Source organism: Tachypleus tridentatus, chromosome 11 (assembly GCF_004210375.1).
Source record: "Tachypleus tridentatus isolate NWPU-2018 chromosome 11, ASM421037v1, whole genome shotgun sequence".
NCBI lineage: Eukaryota > Metazoa > Arthropoda > Merostomata > Xiphosura > Limulidae > Tachypleus > Tachypleus tridentatus.
The window spans coordinates 89,749,610-89,765,521 of record NC_134835.1 but is presented as its reverse complement, the minus strand read 5'-3'; the positions used below and the strand labels follow the sequence as shown (position 1 = coordinate 89,765,521).

The 15,912-nt window shown below is 35.4% G+C and overlaps 2 protein-coding genes across 4 annotated transcripts in view; both read right to left on the bottom strand.

The window, feature by feature from the left end:
* LOC143231390 (uncharacterized) overlaps positions 1–8,467 on the bottom strand; it is a 28,812-nt gene extending 20,345 nt beyond the window's left edge. Inside the window, exon 1 of the mRNA XM_076465936.1 lies at positions 8,376–8,467. Coding sequence (XP_076322051.1) covers positions 8,376–8,409 — 34 coding nt within the window. The 5' untranslated portion in view covers positions 8,410–8,467. The remainder of the gene's footprint in view (positions 1–8,375) is intronic.
* A 5,458-nt stretch (positions 8,468–13,925) lies between these two features.
* LOC143232733 (atos homolog protein A-like) overlaps positions 13,926–15,912 on the bottom strand; it is a 50,138-nt gene continuing 48,151 nt past the window's right edge. For all 3 annotated transcript variants that reach the window (XM_076468488.1, XM_076468489.1, XM_076468490.1), the window contains one exon: positions 13,926–14,321. In XM_076468488.1, coding sequence (XP_076324603.1) covers positions 14,156–14,321 — 166 coding nt within the window. In that variant the 3' untranslated portion in view covers positions 13,926–14,155. The remainder of the gene's footprint in view (positions 14,322–15,912) is intronic.

The window sequence follows — 15,912 nt, the reverse complement described above, 5'->3', positions numbered from 1 at the left end:
AAAATCCATTTTGATGCTCCATTTCAGAGTAATGTCCAGGTTTAGGTATTATTAACATTGCCTGCAGAATGAAAATCATAGGAGAGCGAAGGAATCTCTTCCCACACAATGGGAACTAGTAGGGTTGTTTTGCAGTGCTGGGATGTGTTGACTGGAGATTTGTTTTCGGCAGAGTTTGATCTCTGCTTAATGTGTCTCTTCAGAAGAAAGGACTGTCCCGTGCACAGCCACTGATACACAGTGCTGATGGAAGATTATTCCTCTCTTGTAACTTATTGGAAGTTAGAACTTTAATCCTAGTTGCAGTAAAAACTGCTGTCATCAGGGTGAGAATGTCTCTCACACCTAAATGATTCCTCAATAGTCCTTCAACGAAGTTTACCAGGATAGATTTACAATTTGCAGATGCCATCGCATGGTATGCCTTCCAATTCAATTGGCAGAGATTGTCCATGTAAAGGACCAAGATCTTAGTGAGATCTCTCTTTTGAACCTTAAACTTGACCTAATGGATATCTCGCATTTTTATAAGCCAAAACATTAACCTCTTTTGGCCACAATTGTAACCCATTCTCAGAGTTGCTTTTTGATCGATTTCTCATTAGAATCAAGAGCTGGATTATACAAACTTAAGATCAGGTTTTGAATCACTTGTTCCTCAGCTCATCTGTTCAAATCAGTGGTCCTCTTTAACGCCACTATAAGCAATAGAAATACGTCTTTTTAGCCTCACTCAGAAAGACCTATGGTTGTAGCATAAACTTCACTCTTTTGGCTAACATAAGGCTGTGACACCTTAAATATCAGAGGTACGATATAGTGGCTATACTCAGGGACTCATACGCTTTGGCAACAGAATGGCAAGTTACCTCAGATTACCTTTATGTCCACAGATCACTTTGTAGCCCGTGGCCACCTTGGCAATATACTTTCCATTACAAAGAAACTCACCACTATTCATAGAATACTAGCTACGCTAACTAATGCCTGCCGTTCTACCCACTGATGAAACAGGTCAGATTGGTGGATTTCCTCCACCAATGATACCTGAAGTCTCTTTTTCGATGGTTTCATGTGGCAGATACAAGAATGGCCGATGCCTAGGAATACTATAGAGACCAACAAATTCAGTATGAGACTCATCAGGGGCCTGGCATGGCCAAGCGTGTTAAGGCGTGCGACTCGTAATCTGAGGGTCGCGGGTTCGCATCCCCGTCGCGCCAAACATGTTCGCCCTTTCAGCCGTGGGGGCGTTGTAATGTGACGGTCAATCCCACTATTCGTTGGTAAAAGAGTAGTCCAAGAGTTGGCGGTGGGTGGTGATGACTAGCTGCCTTCTCTCTAGTCTTACACTGCTAAATTAGGGACGGCTAGCACAGATAGCCCTCGAGTAGCTTTGTGCGAAATTAAAAAAAACAAACAAACAGACTCATCAGACTGCACGCCATTGTGACGATTCTCATTCACTCATGTCTCCTAAACACTGAGGCTAGTCTTCAGAGAAAAACTAAATCATTGGTTCTGGATAGAATAGATTTAGATATTTTTTACTGAAGTCATGAACCTTCTTAGCATTGCCAAAAGTTTTAAGTACAGGAGAAGACTTCTCAACCAAATAAAAACTCCCTGTAACAACATCTACATTCAGTGAATAACTTTTCCTCTTGGTGATGAGTCCTTTGACTCATGAAAAAATGCCATTTCCTAAAGCATAAAGCCTTAAACTCTAACACAAGAGGTTAGAAGAATACAGAAAAATAAATTCACTTTAAAAATCCGAAAGCTATAGAAAATGAATCATATAGTCTCCTTTCTACCTACACTTTTGCATTATTAGAATAATTCTCTTTGAGTAATTGGGTAAAATTCACAAAATAAAATGAATTATGAACAGAAATATCCTTTGACTTATTGAACTGTGGGCACAAAAAAAAAAAAAAAAACAGACTGGACGTAATATCAAATAATGTGAAAACACAATCTGTCATCTATTGTTGATGATTGATTAATCAATCGCATCTCACGTCAGAAAGTTGTATAATATTATGTTAATAATAATAACAGAACACTTGGTGACCACCTCAATCACTCCCCAGTTGAGAACCAATATTATATATCAATACTTATCAACCTTGCAAGTCAATTTACAGTAAATGATATCTGGAACAAGTAGGATTGCTTCAAAATAATCAAACTGTGAAAAAGCAACGTTATTTGCAGAGAAGTACAGAGAAAAACTAAGTATATGTGAATTAAAGCATGCGCAGTAGTTTCTCAAAACTCACATTCAGTGAATTTTAGGTTTGCTTTAGTCAGCAAAAGTATGAGAAACAATTGGTTTTTTGCACAATGTAGCTTAGTAAACTCATGATTTCGTGAATTAAACAAATAAGAAAAAATAATGTGTGATTACAATACGAATACTAATAAACAATTTAATCTTCTAAAGACCTACCTGATGATGAAGTTATAACTACTTACACCAAATCAGTGACAGTTCTTTACAAAAAAAAAAAGGCCGATTTAGATTTAATAATATAATGCACATAAAATTTGACCATTTGATAGTACGGAAAAACGTCAATACCAATAATAATAAACAAAGAACTATATATTTTTTACTGTTTTTTTTTACCTGCTTAAAGTAAGCTAATTAATATCCTATTTGCGGATTTTGTTGTAAACGTTAACCTGAAAAATATGCATCTGTCTATTTTTTAAAATTCGTTTGTAAGACTTACGGCAATCTATCTGTGATACTCAGTGTTACCTCTTTTAGGCAGTGTCAACATTTCACATAGCAATCTGATTTATAAATCGTTGGATTTTTCAGGAAGAGAAAGCTTCGGACGCCTCTTTCATAACTATTACTCATATATATGTATATTGAATGCACTGTTCAAATACAAGCAACTGACGACAACAGGTTTATTTTTCTCGACTTTCCACTGTAGCCTTATCATACGTGAATCACGATTTCTTTGGCTGTGGTTCACATGGTTGCCTCTTAAACCAATGAAAGAGCAGGAGGTCGTTTATCAGTAACACACCTCTGACCCCAGCTTTCTTATTTTGTTATCGATATTTCGTCACTAATGAACTGTGAACTGCGAGCATTGACGTCAAGAATAGTTTTGACAATATCAAAAGAAAGAACTGTCAGTTTATTTCACTATGCAAGTATCGTTCAAAAAATAATTCCTAAATTTGACTTTTTGGTTTAGAGCCGAGTAAAAAGTGATTGATATTACTTGAAATATCTTTTTTCTAACAAAATTAATTCTACATGTTTATTTCATAGTATTGGATGTTTGTTTAATTGTTTAATTTCGCGCAAAGCTACATAAGGACTGACTGCGTTAATTGTCCCTAGTTTTGAAGTGATATACAATGGTGAAAACTATTTACCACTAACTCCTGGGATATTTTTAACCAACGAATTATTATTGACCGTCACATAATAAAGCATGTTTGGTGACTGGTTTTGACCCCCGGGACCCACAATTGCGAGTCTAGCGCCCTAAATACCAGGCCATACCAAGCTTCATAATACTTTGTTTATTTGTTTTAGCAAAAAATTTCACAATGATCTATCTGCGTTCTGCCTACTACAAAGTATCGAGCCTCGTATTTTTGTGTTGTAAGTCCGTAAACTTACCGTTGGCCCATTGGAAAAAAATTGTTTAGTGCATAGCTACCCGTGCTTATTCACTCTAGATTAGGTGAATTTACAGTATCAAGGAATATATGTGTTAATCTATAGAGATTTTGACTGGTTTTATTTTATTTGCCATAAGGATTTCAACTCAGTTTTTTCATATACATTTGATCGCAGAACACAATTCTTGACAATTACATAAATCACAGTTATAATAATTACACTTTTTTTGTTCACATGGAAACTGTGATGACATATCCTTCAGAAAAAAAACCAGATCATTTTGGACTGACAATCCACAATTTTTTGAAAACGTTTTGCACTATCGAAACGATGTTATTATTTCTGGAATGAGATATTAACTTTTTTATTAATGCGATTGGTAATATAAAGGCTCATGTACAAGTCTTTATTTATTTTGCAGTCATTCCTAAACTTAACTTTAATTTGGTTAATAATAATAATAGCGACATTTTACCAATGCAAAATTTTGCAAAAGAACAGGGTAGCTCGCAGACATCTGTGTTCCATTTACCGTGGGAACCACTAATATTCTTATCAAGCAAACTAGGACTGGCTTGATTACAAGTAGAGGTCAGTAGTGTAACGCGCTATAATCAACTGAACATACCGAAAGATCCACGTCAGCCACGTGTACAATAGGCCAATTCAAAATTTGCATTTTAAATGTTAATAGTAAAGCTGAAAAATCCCACATGCCATTGATACAGTGGGGGTAGGAAGGTGATGCAAAGTGGGAGTGCTCGACTCGACAATAGGTGATTGAAAGTACAAAGGGCTTCTAAAACCAAAGGCAGCTCAATCTAGAGGTTCTAGGGACATACTACTCAGAAACTTAATGTACTAATATAACCTACAGTTGCTAGTAAAGCCAAATATGTAAAGGTGAGGACGCCACAGCACCATCTGTTCTGACGCCTCTGTAATTGCACATTTTGTTGTTGAAGAGACATACTTGGTAAACAGATAAAGAGGTAGTTGAGAATACAAGCGTGTTTCTTTCGAATCAATCGTTACTCGGTAACGAGTCAAAACTGCCACCACAGTATAGGTCGTGGTAACTGCTTAGTTTTTCAAAGTACGACAGTTGTTATCTTTCAGATAGTTCCCAAGTTTGTTCCTGAAAAAGTGATCGAGCCATAGAGTATCGTATCTTTGTGTTAAAAATTAGGTAATTGTAGTTTGTAGCCAATTAGAGGAAGATGTTCAGGAAGGCCATTTGTTCCAGGCCTCAAGCTCGAAAGGCCCCTTAGATTTAATCATTTGTTATTAATATTATTCTTGCATCTGTTAATTTTCGCGACTTATTTTTTTTTGTGGTCTCCCAATCATACTAAAATGTGACAACCTCTGTCGGCTTAGAGCTACAACCTATATATGCAAATTAAATATCCATATTATCCTTAACTTTTCTTTTTGGCTAATGGTTTTCCTATTTCATTTTTTTATGTTATCATGTTATATACTTTTATTATAGTCAGGGGTCTCAAAAGATAGAAGTAATCCGTACCTCTCTGAATCTATGAGAAAGTCTGGTTATATTTGAATAAGCAGCATAAACTATTAAACTACAATGGACGCACTATCTTACCATAGCTATAGTAGGTGTTTGACAACAATTATTTTATCTTTATCAAGTAGGCTAGAATATGGTTTTTAATTCCAATAAAAGTTATTGACGTTTTGCAGATTAACGACAGACATAGCTATTACTACGTTTTAATTTCTGATCAGAGAAGACAGCCACTCATCAGGTTCCTGCCTCCTCTAAAATACTACTGGCTTTCAACTGAATAACGTGATTGACTGTTACTTTTATAATCCGTCCCTAATTGAAAGCCGGAGCGCACTTAGCAGCATTTATGTGCGTATCTGGACCTTGCGATTCATTATTACAGTTGAAACCCACACGAACAGTAGCTATGACAACATTTTCTTTTTGATTTATTATAACACCGAAGATATAAAACAAACTTCTAGTCATATAGAAGTCGAACAGAATACAGACAAGTTTGTTTGTTTTGGAATTTCGCACAAAGCTACTCGAGGGCTAGCTGTGCTAGCCGTCCCTAATTTAGCAGTGTAAGACTAGAGGGAAGGCAGCTAGTCATCACCACCCACCCCCAACTCTTGGGCTACTCTTTTACCAACGAATAGTGGGATTGATCGTCACATTATAACGCCCCCCACGGCTGAAAGGGCGAGTATGTTTGGCGCGATGGGGATGCGAACCCGCGACCCTCAGATTACGAGTCGCACGCCTTAACACGCTTGGCCATGCCGGGCCTACAGACAAGAATAGATATAAAACCAACCTCTAGTCATATAGAAGTCGAACAGGATACAGCCAAGAATAGATATAAAACAAGCCTCTAGTCATATAGAAGTCGAACAGGATACAGCCGAGAATAGATATAAAACAAACCTCTAGTCGTATAGAAGTCGAACAGGATACAACCAAACATGCTCGTCCTTTCAGCCGAGAAAGCGTTAAATGTTACGGTCAATCGTACTATTCGTTGGTATAACAGTAGCTCAAGAGCAGGCGGTGATGACTATCTGCCTTCCCTCTAGTCCTACACTACTAAATTAGGAACGACCAGCGCAGATAGCCCTCGGGTAGTTTTGCGCGAAATTCAAAACAAACCGCACACAAAAAGTATATTTAGTTAGTTTCTTTATCAATATTCTGAGATCAATCGCTACACCTAAGACCCAAATTACCGGAGGATTGGGAACCGATTCCCCTTACCCAAATCTGTCAACCCCTGCAGGCTGAGGTTTCATTTTATTTTTGAGGAACCTGGATTTCACCCTCTCCTTCTAATTACCGTTTAAATATCTTAAAAGTGTCATAATGTTATTTAAGTTCGTGTTGTGTTGGTTAATGAAGGCCTAAGTCTCTAGCCAAAGTGTTTATTAAGGTTTAGGATGTGGAGGATTAGTTCAGACTAATGCATATCAGGATCAAGGGTGAGTTGAGTGGTTCACTGTGGGAAATGTATTTGTGTTAATTCCAAAACGTTTTAAGATTAAATATAGGTTACGACAAAAACTGTCGTTGTAAGACAATCAAACTAAATTTCTGTAAAACCAAACTCTTGCCAAGTGATACGTTTATGCGAATGTCTCAGACTTTCTATCCTTTTTCTACTCTTTGATAATCTTGTATAATAGTATTAGTAACTTGTCAATGCAGACCACATACTGAACTTTTCACGTTGAATCAGCTACAAATTTCAGTATATTTACAAACATTAAATACAGCCCTTGACTGAAACACAGTCTCAATCTAAGTAAATAATCTTTAATCTGGAGAATTTGCTTCTGTGCTGACCTATTCAATCTCCGATGAAGGTAGATAACATCAAATCAATACTGAACAAACTTCAAATCGAAGTTATGAAAATCAATATATCTTTATAATATTCTATGTTTTATTATTTTTTATGCTTATTGTAGAATTTTGAAGATTCATAACGGCAATTTTCATAAAATCCAAACGGAGCCTAGGAAAATACCTGAAAAACAATGTTTATGTAGTGCGTATGACTTTCTACCTCGTTTTCAGGAGACTTATACCATTTGTACCCAGCCAGACATGACCAGGTGGTTAAGACGCTCGACTCGTAATCCGAGGGTCTCGGGTATGAATCCCCGTCACACCAAACATGCTCGCCCTTTCAGCCGTGGAGGTGTTGATAAAAGAATAACTCAAGAATTGGTGGTAAGTGGTGATGACTAGCTGCCTGTCTTCTAGTCTTACACTGCGAAATTAGGAACGACTAGCGCAGATAGCCCTCGTGTAGCTTTGCGCGTTACCTCCCTCTCGTCCCTTAAATTGCGTACAATTTTTCTTCTCGCATGCATGCGCGCACACGCAAACACACACACTGAATTTGCATCCATTTCTAATCAATGTGAACTAGTGATATAGTATTTCCTCACTTTCTAACAGCTGATATGAAAGGGTAAGTCAACGGATTTACAACCCTAAAATTAGTGGTTCGATTCCCCGCGGTGGACTCAGCAGATAGCTTATCTATAAGGAAACACACAAAGATTTTTCTATTGCAGTGCAACTAATGATTAATAAAAGTTCGAAATAACATTGCCAATGTAGTTTATTTCTTTGTGTTTTCTCTGGATAACTTAGTACATAGTCAAACAATAAACATTTTTATTTTATTTTAGATATTTTAATGAAAAATTGTATCTAGCCATATAAACCATTCATTTCCCTCTGTTCAACTGAAACTTCTAATTTTTTTTGTGTACAAGTGAAAATACACAAGTAATATGCGATACAGAGTATGGGTCTACCAACAGAGTCTACCAACGAATAGGGAGAATAGTCGTCACATTCTAACGCTCCCACGGCTGAATGAGTAAGCATGTTCGGTGAAGTGTTTCGATCCCGCGACCTGCAAAGTGCGAGTTGAGTGTCATAACCACCTGGTTTTGTGCAGACACTAATTAGAACTGAAAGAATACTTTGCCACAGCACCAGATTTTATGGAAATACTCATTAGGTGTAGAAAAGTGCTTTACGTGATACCATATGTAATGGCTTTGCGTAATGCTTTTCTTTTTTACTTATGCATCAGTTATTAACACTATAAGAATTAAAATTACAGCAATAAACTTATACAAAGCTTCGTTTGGTGAACTTCATTTCTGACATACGGGAACTAACCTTGAGACCGACGTCTTAACATTTTCCCGCCCATGACAGTCAAACAAGGGGCTTACGCCAACTCTGGTTCTTCTCGAGTGTGTAGGTCTGACGCCAAAAGAAAGAAGACTTTCACGTAAAGGGTAGATGTCTAGTAATCTGAATTATCCAATTAATCACTACATCACTATTCTGTACTGTGTTCAAGATCAGGAAGCCGTATAATGTTATGTACGGTACAGATTATACATGTGGATTGCCATGTAATACTTCAGCAAGCTTATTTTTATTACTCTGATATTCATTGGCCTAACATTAGCTTCTAAAGTTCGGGAGGAGGACGATTGCTAGGAGACGCACGAGGGTAGTTATAGAAACAGTATTTGCTTTTTTAAAACGTGGGGAAATTACGCGCTGTGCTAACATTGATATTACGCATAGATATTAATATGATAAAGAAATGCACATAATATCACTCTCAAGGTAGCATACATAACTGTACGCGGTTCCTCACAATGCCTTTTCATATTATTTTGAGTATCTCATTTATTTATAAAGATATCTCAATAAAAAGGGCAAAGTTTCAACTTTCTTCTGGTACAAATGTTTGTTCACAATTTATGATAAATAAATAGTGATGTTTAAATCTGCCTTCCTCTTAAAAAGCACTACTTTACTTTACCATTAACAAGACTGTATGACCTAACTTTAAGAGTTACACTAAAATACTTATTACTTTTGGGTATTGTTGTATTAAAGTTACAATATGAAATTCATAAAAATCTCGGTTTGGAAGAATAATGCCCACACAAATTAGAGAACAAACAAACTATTTGTTTGAAGTTAAGGTCGAAGCTACACAAAGGGCTATATATGCACTGCCCATCACGGGTATAAAAGCCCGATTTCTAGCGTTACAGGTCCGCAGACATACTGTTGTATCATTAAGGGTAACACACTGTCCTAGTACTCGCAAACTTAAATATTTTATATCCATAAAGTTAGTTTGTTGTAATGCACAAAGCTACGCAATGTGTTTTCTGTGCTCTGACCATTGTTGGTATTGAACAGTGTCGAATTTAGGTAGGAGCTCGGGGGGGCTCAGCCCCATGGCCCAAAGTCCTAATGGAGGGTCTATTGATCATTTTATTTTGTGTGAAGTTACATGGGATATAGAGCCCACAAAACCTTAAATCCGTCACTGGTATTGAAACCCGGTTTTTAGAGCTGTAAGCCCTCTAACTTATCACCAAACCACGGAGAGGCGTCCATAAAGTAATTCTGAAGGGTATGTGTTGTTCTTATAGCGAAGCCTTATCGAGCTATCTGCTGAGTCCGTCGAGGGGAATAGAACCCTTGATTTTAACGTTGTAAATCCGTAAACGTACCGCTGTATCAGCGGGGGACAATTCTGAAAGAGGATATTACATTTTGCGATATGACAGTTTTAATACCACACTACCTTAAAATGGCAAGCACTTAGGGGTAACTACAAGTTTTTAACATAATTTTAATAAGAGTAGAATAAACTGTTGCTTATCTTAACAAAAATTTAATCTCAACTTAAACTGAAATTTTACCACTTATCCATCAATGGATTTTAAAACAATAACTGGATTAGAAGTGAACTTAGCTTTTTACGTACGTGTGCACGTGCCAAAGAGAAATTCTAAAAGCATTAGGAGTACTTCTCGGCTAGGTGTTCTAGCACTTTCCCGTAGGCACGGCGGGATGTCTGTGGACTTACAACACTAGAGTCAGCAGAACTTTGTGCTCAACTCCAAACAAACAAAGAATAATATAAGCAAATCATCTACCATTTACATGTGTCTGAGTAAAATAAATCCACATTTCTTATACGCTTGAAATACCGAAATCTGGCTTTGGAAGCCAGAACACTTCCTATATTGGCAAAATACGAACTAGGCTTGTTTTTCTGCATCAATCTGTAATAAGATGTAAATAAAGCAAGCATTAGAAGAAATACAAAATAATGTGATTTCGAAGATGAAGTAGTAAATACATATGACGAAAAGTGCGTGACTCTCGTGCTGGAAAGCAGATGAATATATTTTCAAAATGCTTGTCGTAACTAGGTCGCGTGGGGAAAATACGTCCACCACAAGTTAGACCTACGAACAAATTTCTTCCACTTGATATAGGACGGCACAGTGGTATATCTGCGGACTTATACCCCTAGAAACCGGGTTTTAATACCCTTGGTGGGCAGAACACAGATGACCCATGTTATAGTTTTGTGCTTAACTAAAAAAAAAAAAAAGAAAAAAAAAGCGAAAAACAACAACAAACAATTAATTATTGCAACTTTATTATAATATTTATTATAACATAATTTTGAGTATCATTTATTTATAAAGATATCTCAATAAAATGGGCAAAGTTTCAACTTTCTTCTGGTACAAATGTTTGTTCACAATTTATGATAAATAAATAGTGATGTTTAAATCTGCCTTCCTCTTAAAAAGCACTACTTTACTTTACCATTAACAAGACTGTATGACCTAACTTTAAGAGTTACACTAAAATACTTATTACTTTTGGGTATTGTTGTATTAAAGTTACAATATGAAATTCATAAAAATCTCGGTTTGGAAGAATAATGCCCACACAAATTAGAGAACAAACAAACTATTTGTTTGAAGTTAAGGTCGAAGCTACACAAAGGGCTATATATGCACTGCCCATCACGGGTATAAAAGCCCGATTTCTAGCGTTACATGTCCGCAGACATACTGTTGTGTCATTAAGGGTAACATACTGTCCTAGTACTCGCAAACTTAAATATTTTATATCCATAAAGTTAGTTTGTTGTAATGCACAAAGCTACGCAATGTGTTTTCTGTGCTCTGACCATTGTTGGTATTGAACAGTGTCGAATTTAGGTAGGAGCTCGAGGGGGCTCAGCCCCATGGCCCAAAGTCCTAATGGAGGGTCTATTGATCATTTTATTTTGTGTGAAGTTACATGGGATATAGAGCCCACAAAACCTTAAATCCAGGTTTATTATAACATAATAAATATTATGTTAGATTTTGACACATGGAGTTAGGAACGCTTAAAATAAAATTGCCGTCTGCAAAATTAAGGCCTATGAAAATATTTTACAAAAAATAATTATCAACAAATAAAAAAATTAAATAAATGCTAACTGATATTTATCTCGCTATTGAAATCTCTGGAGTTTATCAAACATCTCTGACATAAACCAATTGACGAAAATATAGGGTTAGATTTGAATAACAAGAAAAACCAATGAACTGCACTTAAAAGCTTACATACTGTTCATAGTTTTAATTACACCAACTTGGAAGGCTCGAATGAACTTGTTTCTTGTATCTGTAAGAGGTAAACGTAAACCAAGTCCTGATGTTGATTAAAATGATCTTGTAGTCTTACGTTTGGTATGACTGGAAAACAGCGTACGTATGCACATTCATACTTTTTTATACCTTGAATCGCTACTACTTTCGAATACAACGCATATGGCATTTTGATTATTAAAAAAAAAATGTTTATTTTTTCTTAAATAATTATCAACAGTGATGTAACGCTAAATTTCAAAGTAGCGGATAAATTTCTTGAATTCAAAACCTAATTTTCATTCTAAATAAAACATATATGCCAGGGGGTTTCCAACTTAAGAGTACCCGATGGCCACAACTATCTATATTTACGAGTCTAGTGGCGGGCGGCATTATATTTTTGTCAAATTAGGGCTTGTTGGTGTATTACGTAATGCAAAATAAAGAGTAAATAGATCCATGGTACGGTTAATTTATTTCCTTTCAACATGGTAAAATGAGTTACGATTGGGGAAGGTGTTAATCTGAATGTGACTTGCTTTACGTTACATGATATTTGTGAAAAAAGATGTATTTCATTGTGAAAATAAAATGAAAATGTAATTTAAACCTGTTCAATTACGTAATAAATAAATTTAGTAAAAAATGCTGCATATAAAACAAACTAGAATAGTAAACATATGACATTTAACCTAGTAAGGACATAAAAATTTCAATGTGAACTTTGAGGCCGCTCAGCAGCACTGACCAAAGCGGGTATGTCGACATGGAGTTCTGTCGTTGCTAGTCTCAGGAAGTAAAGCAGAGAAGAATCCGTGAAGCACATCTGTTGTAGTTCTTAATGAATTTCATCGTGGAGAACACACTTTCACATATGTATGTGCTACCAAACATTGATGTCATTTTCTGTCCAAAAGCACGCAGATTTGGAAATCGATTTTTTTTTAAAGTAGTTTGAAGAAATCTGGTCCTTTTTCTTGTCTGGTTTGCAGAAATGGACCAGTTGCAAGTCACATAATTCACGTTGAACATCAACTTCTTGATTTTCAACGTTAACACATAGAAGAATATTGAACGAGCTGTTCAATAAGAGCTTTGTTTGTTTTTGAATTTCGCTACATGAGGGTTACCTGTGCTAGCCATCCGTAATATTGCAGTGTAAGACTAGAGGGAAGGCAGCTAATCATCACTACCCACCGCCAACTCTTGGGCTACTCTTTTATCAACGAATAGGTGGATTGACTGTCACATTATAGAGCCCTCACGGCTGAAAGGGCGAGCATGTTTGGTGCGACGGGGATTCGAACCCGCTACCCTCGGATTACGAGTCGAACGCCTTAACCACCCGGCCATGCCGGGCCTTTGAAAAGCTCTATCCTGTTTTTTAGCATTTCAAGTTCTTTGAATCTTGCGTTAAACTCACCTCCGATATCTTCAATATTTATACAAATTTCTGAAAAATCAAGTAACTCGTCATCTTTAAACTGTTCTGTTAATTGCTGACAACTTAGAAAGTGGACTAAATCTTTGTTTTCTAAACAAATTTTGAAAATTCTTAACTTATTTCGAAACCCATTTATGTTTCCCATTAAATCCGATACCATCTGGTTCCGCCCTTGAAGCTTCAGGTAGAGATCGTTAAGGTGAGTAATGATGTCTGTGACAAAAGCCAGTTTAAATTCTTTGGCTTGTCATGAAGTACACGTTTGTGATAAATAGGCTTACCATAATTTCAAAGCCTCAAACCGGGGCAATTTTCAATTTTTATTTTAGGTACCGGCACTGGTATAATAAAGAAGCGCTTTCATAACCTAACTCCCCTTAAGCTTTAATGCTGCCACACACGCGCGCGCGCACACACACACACAAAAAGGAATACTGGTAGTTTATATCTCTAACATTTATTTAAATTCAGCAAGTCAAGGAACATCAAAATTTCATTAATTTTTCACTGAACACTTCTTTTGTGAACATTCATATTTTTCACTTGAATGAACTTTCTTAAAAAAATTTTATTAGTTTTTATTTTTGTCAAAAAACTCACTGCAACTCAAGTCAATAATGAATTTACAAAGCAACCGTCCTTTTACTGTTGATTTATTCATTAGACCTCTTTCTTGAGACCAAATGCTATTCATCACTGAAAATACTTTTTCAATAGGGTAAACAAAAAATGTACTCCATAACTATATTATGATACACATTATGAGATAAAAGAAATATCAAAAATGAGAAGTACTGAGAGACATTTTTCTATCAGTCATACCTTTATTTGGACTGCTCTACAAATACAATAAATTATGAATATCAATCAATATATGTTTTTTATAAAAACACACCTCTAAAATGTTCACAACATGCTGTCTACAAAGACAGAGTCCTACACAACAAATACAAATGTATATACAGAAATATGTACAAAACACTATTTTTTTTCTTATAAAATCATGAAAACATTCAAGCTAAAATTTACTATTATCATTTTTGAGGAGAAAATTTAGGATTTAAAGGCTCTTGTATGAAAGATCTAAGTTCATAAGGTTTATCTCCATGAATGGTGGCTGCATCAACATCACTTTTCCTGAAGATAATTAAACGAACATCTGTATGGAGGTAGATGCGGCCAGACTTTGAACTAGCAAACCTGTCAAATATTAAGATTTCAGAGTTCAGTTTCTGATGAGAACGCAAGTCTTTAACTATCTGCAAACATGTTACTGAATTTAAATTTTAATACAAATTAAAAACAGATATAACAAACAATTTCTTGGATTTATGAAAACATACAGACAAAATGTACATAAAGCTGTCCTAAAAGTTTCTAAGACATAAATATAAGTCAAACAAAAATGGGAATGCTTCTTTAACTTTCAAATAACTGGAAGTTTTTAGTATTGATTAATAGTATCTTGTATTATAGGTATTTATAAAAGAAAATTTTAAGTTTTGCAAACCAATTATGTACAGAGATTTATTTGTATTGTTCAATAAAGATTTTGATTACCATCTGGTTCTGAGGTAGCATTTTCATTTGTATTTCATGTTTTTTGTTTTTTTTTAAGGTAGACATGATTGTGTGATACCTTGACACTAAATGTTTCCCCATGTGTGAAAACAAAACAAAACTGTATGATTAGTTTGAATGTAATTTTCTTTCCATGGACCTTTTACAAAAGTAACTGCATGCAATCAGTTATAAAAACTCATATGAGAAGTGAAAATGAACAAAAGTCTACTGCACATCACTTTAAAAGTTGTAAGGTATATCGTCTTGTTTACTGTGGCATATTTCTTTGACGTTTGTGAAGCCCTTCAAACATGTTCTACTATTAGAGAAACCAAATTTTGTGAAGAGCGATTTTACTCCTTTAAATATAGCAAAATGGAAATTGAAATTTTTACCAACAATTCTTACTCTATTTTAAAGAGTAACATCAAATGTAATTTACTACTACCCAAATGTATTTGCTACACCTTTCTTCAATCAGTCTTTCTCTTACAAGCTTTAAGGTTTTTTTTTTAATTGCAGATCACTATGGAGCATATGTAATAGCCAATTCTGCTGGGGGAATCTTCCTTTAGGGCATGCTGAACAACTTTCAATATTCACCAGTCTTCTGTCTTTAGTGATGAACATTTTCATAATTTGTTAAATCTCCATTACAAATATCCAACCTGTACTTATAATAAAGAATAAAATAGCTATAGTGAAGAAGGAAGTTGTGTACCTCTAAATCACAATGAAGAAGGAAGCTGTGTCCCTTTCAACCACAATTTTATATTTTGTGTTCCCTTCCTATTCTAATAAACAATGGCAAAAAAAAAACTGTTGGATACTTTATAAAATCTTCCTACCTGGTAAGAAGTCTCATTTAATTTATTTGCAAAAAATAAAATAAACACCTACATTGGGATGAATAATAAATTGCACACACACATACACATTAAAAAAACTTGGTGATAATTTACTGTTAACACAGCATTATCAAATTGTAATATTTTACCTTATCAATAATTAAATGTTCACCAGGCTTTTGTTTGTAGTTAAACATAAAATTACACACACAATGAACCATCATGGGTGTTGAAACCTGGTTTTTAGCATTGTAAGTCCAGAGATATAGTATTTGTATGTGTGGGGGGGATTTTTAATATGTGTACATGTTTATTTATTCCTCATTCCATTTCAGTTGTTCATGTTTATGTTTTATAATTTAATACTGGGATGCCTTTAG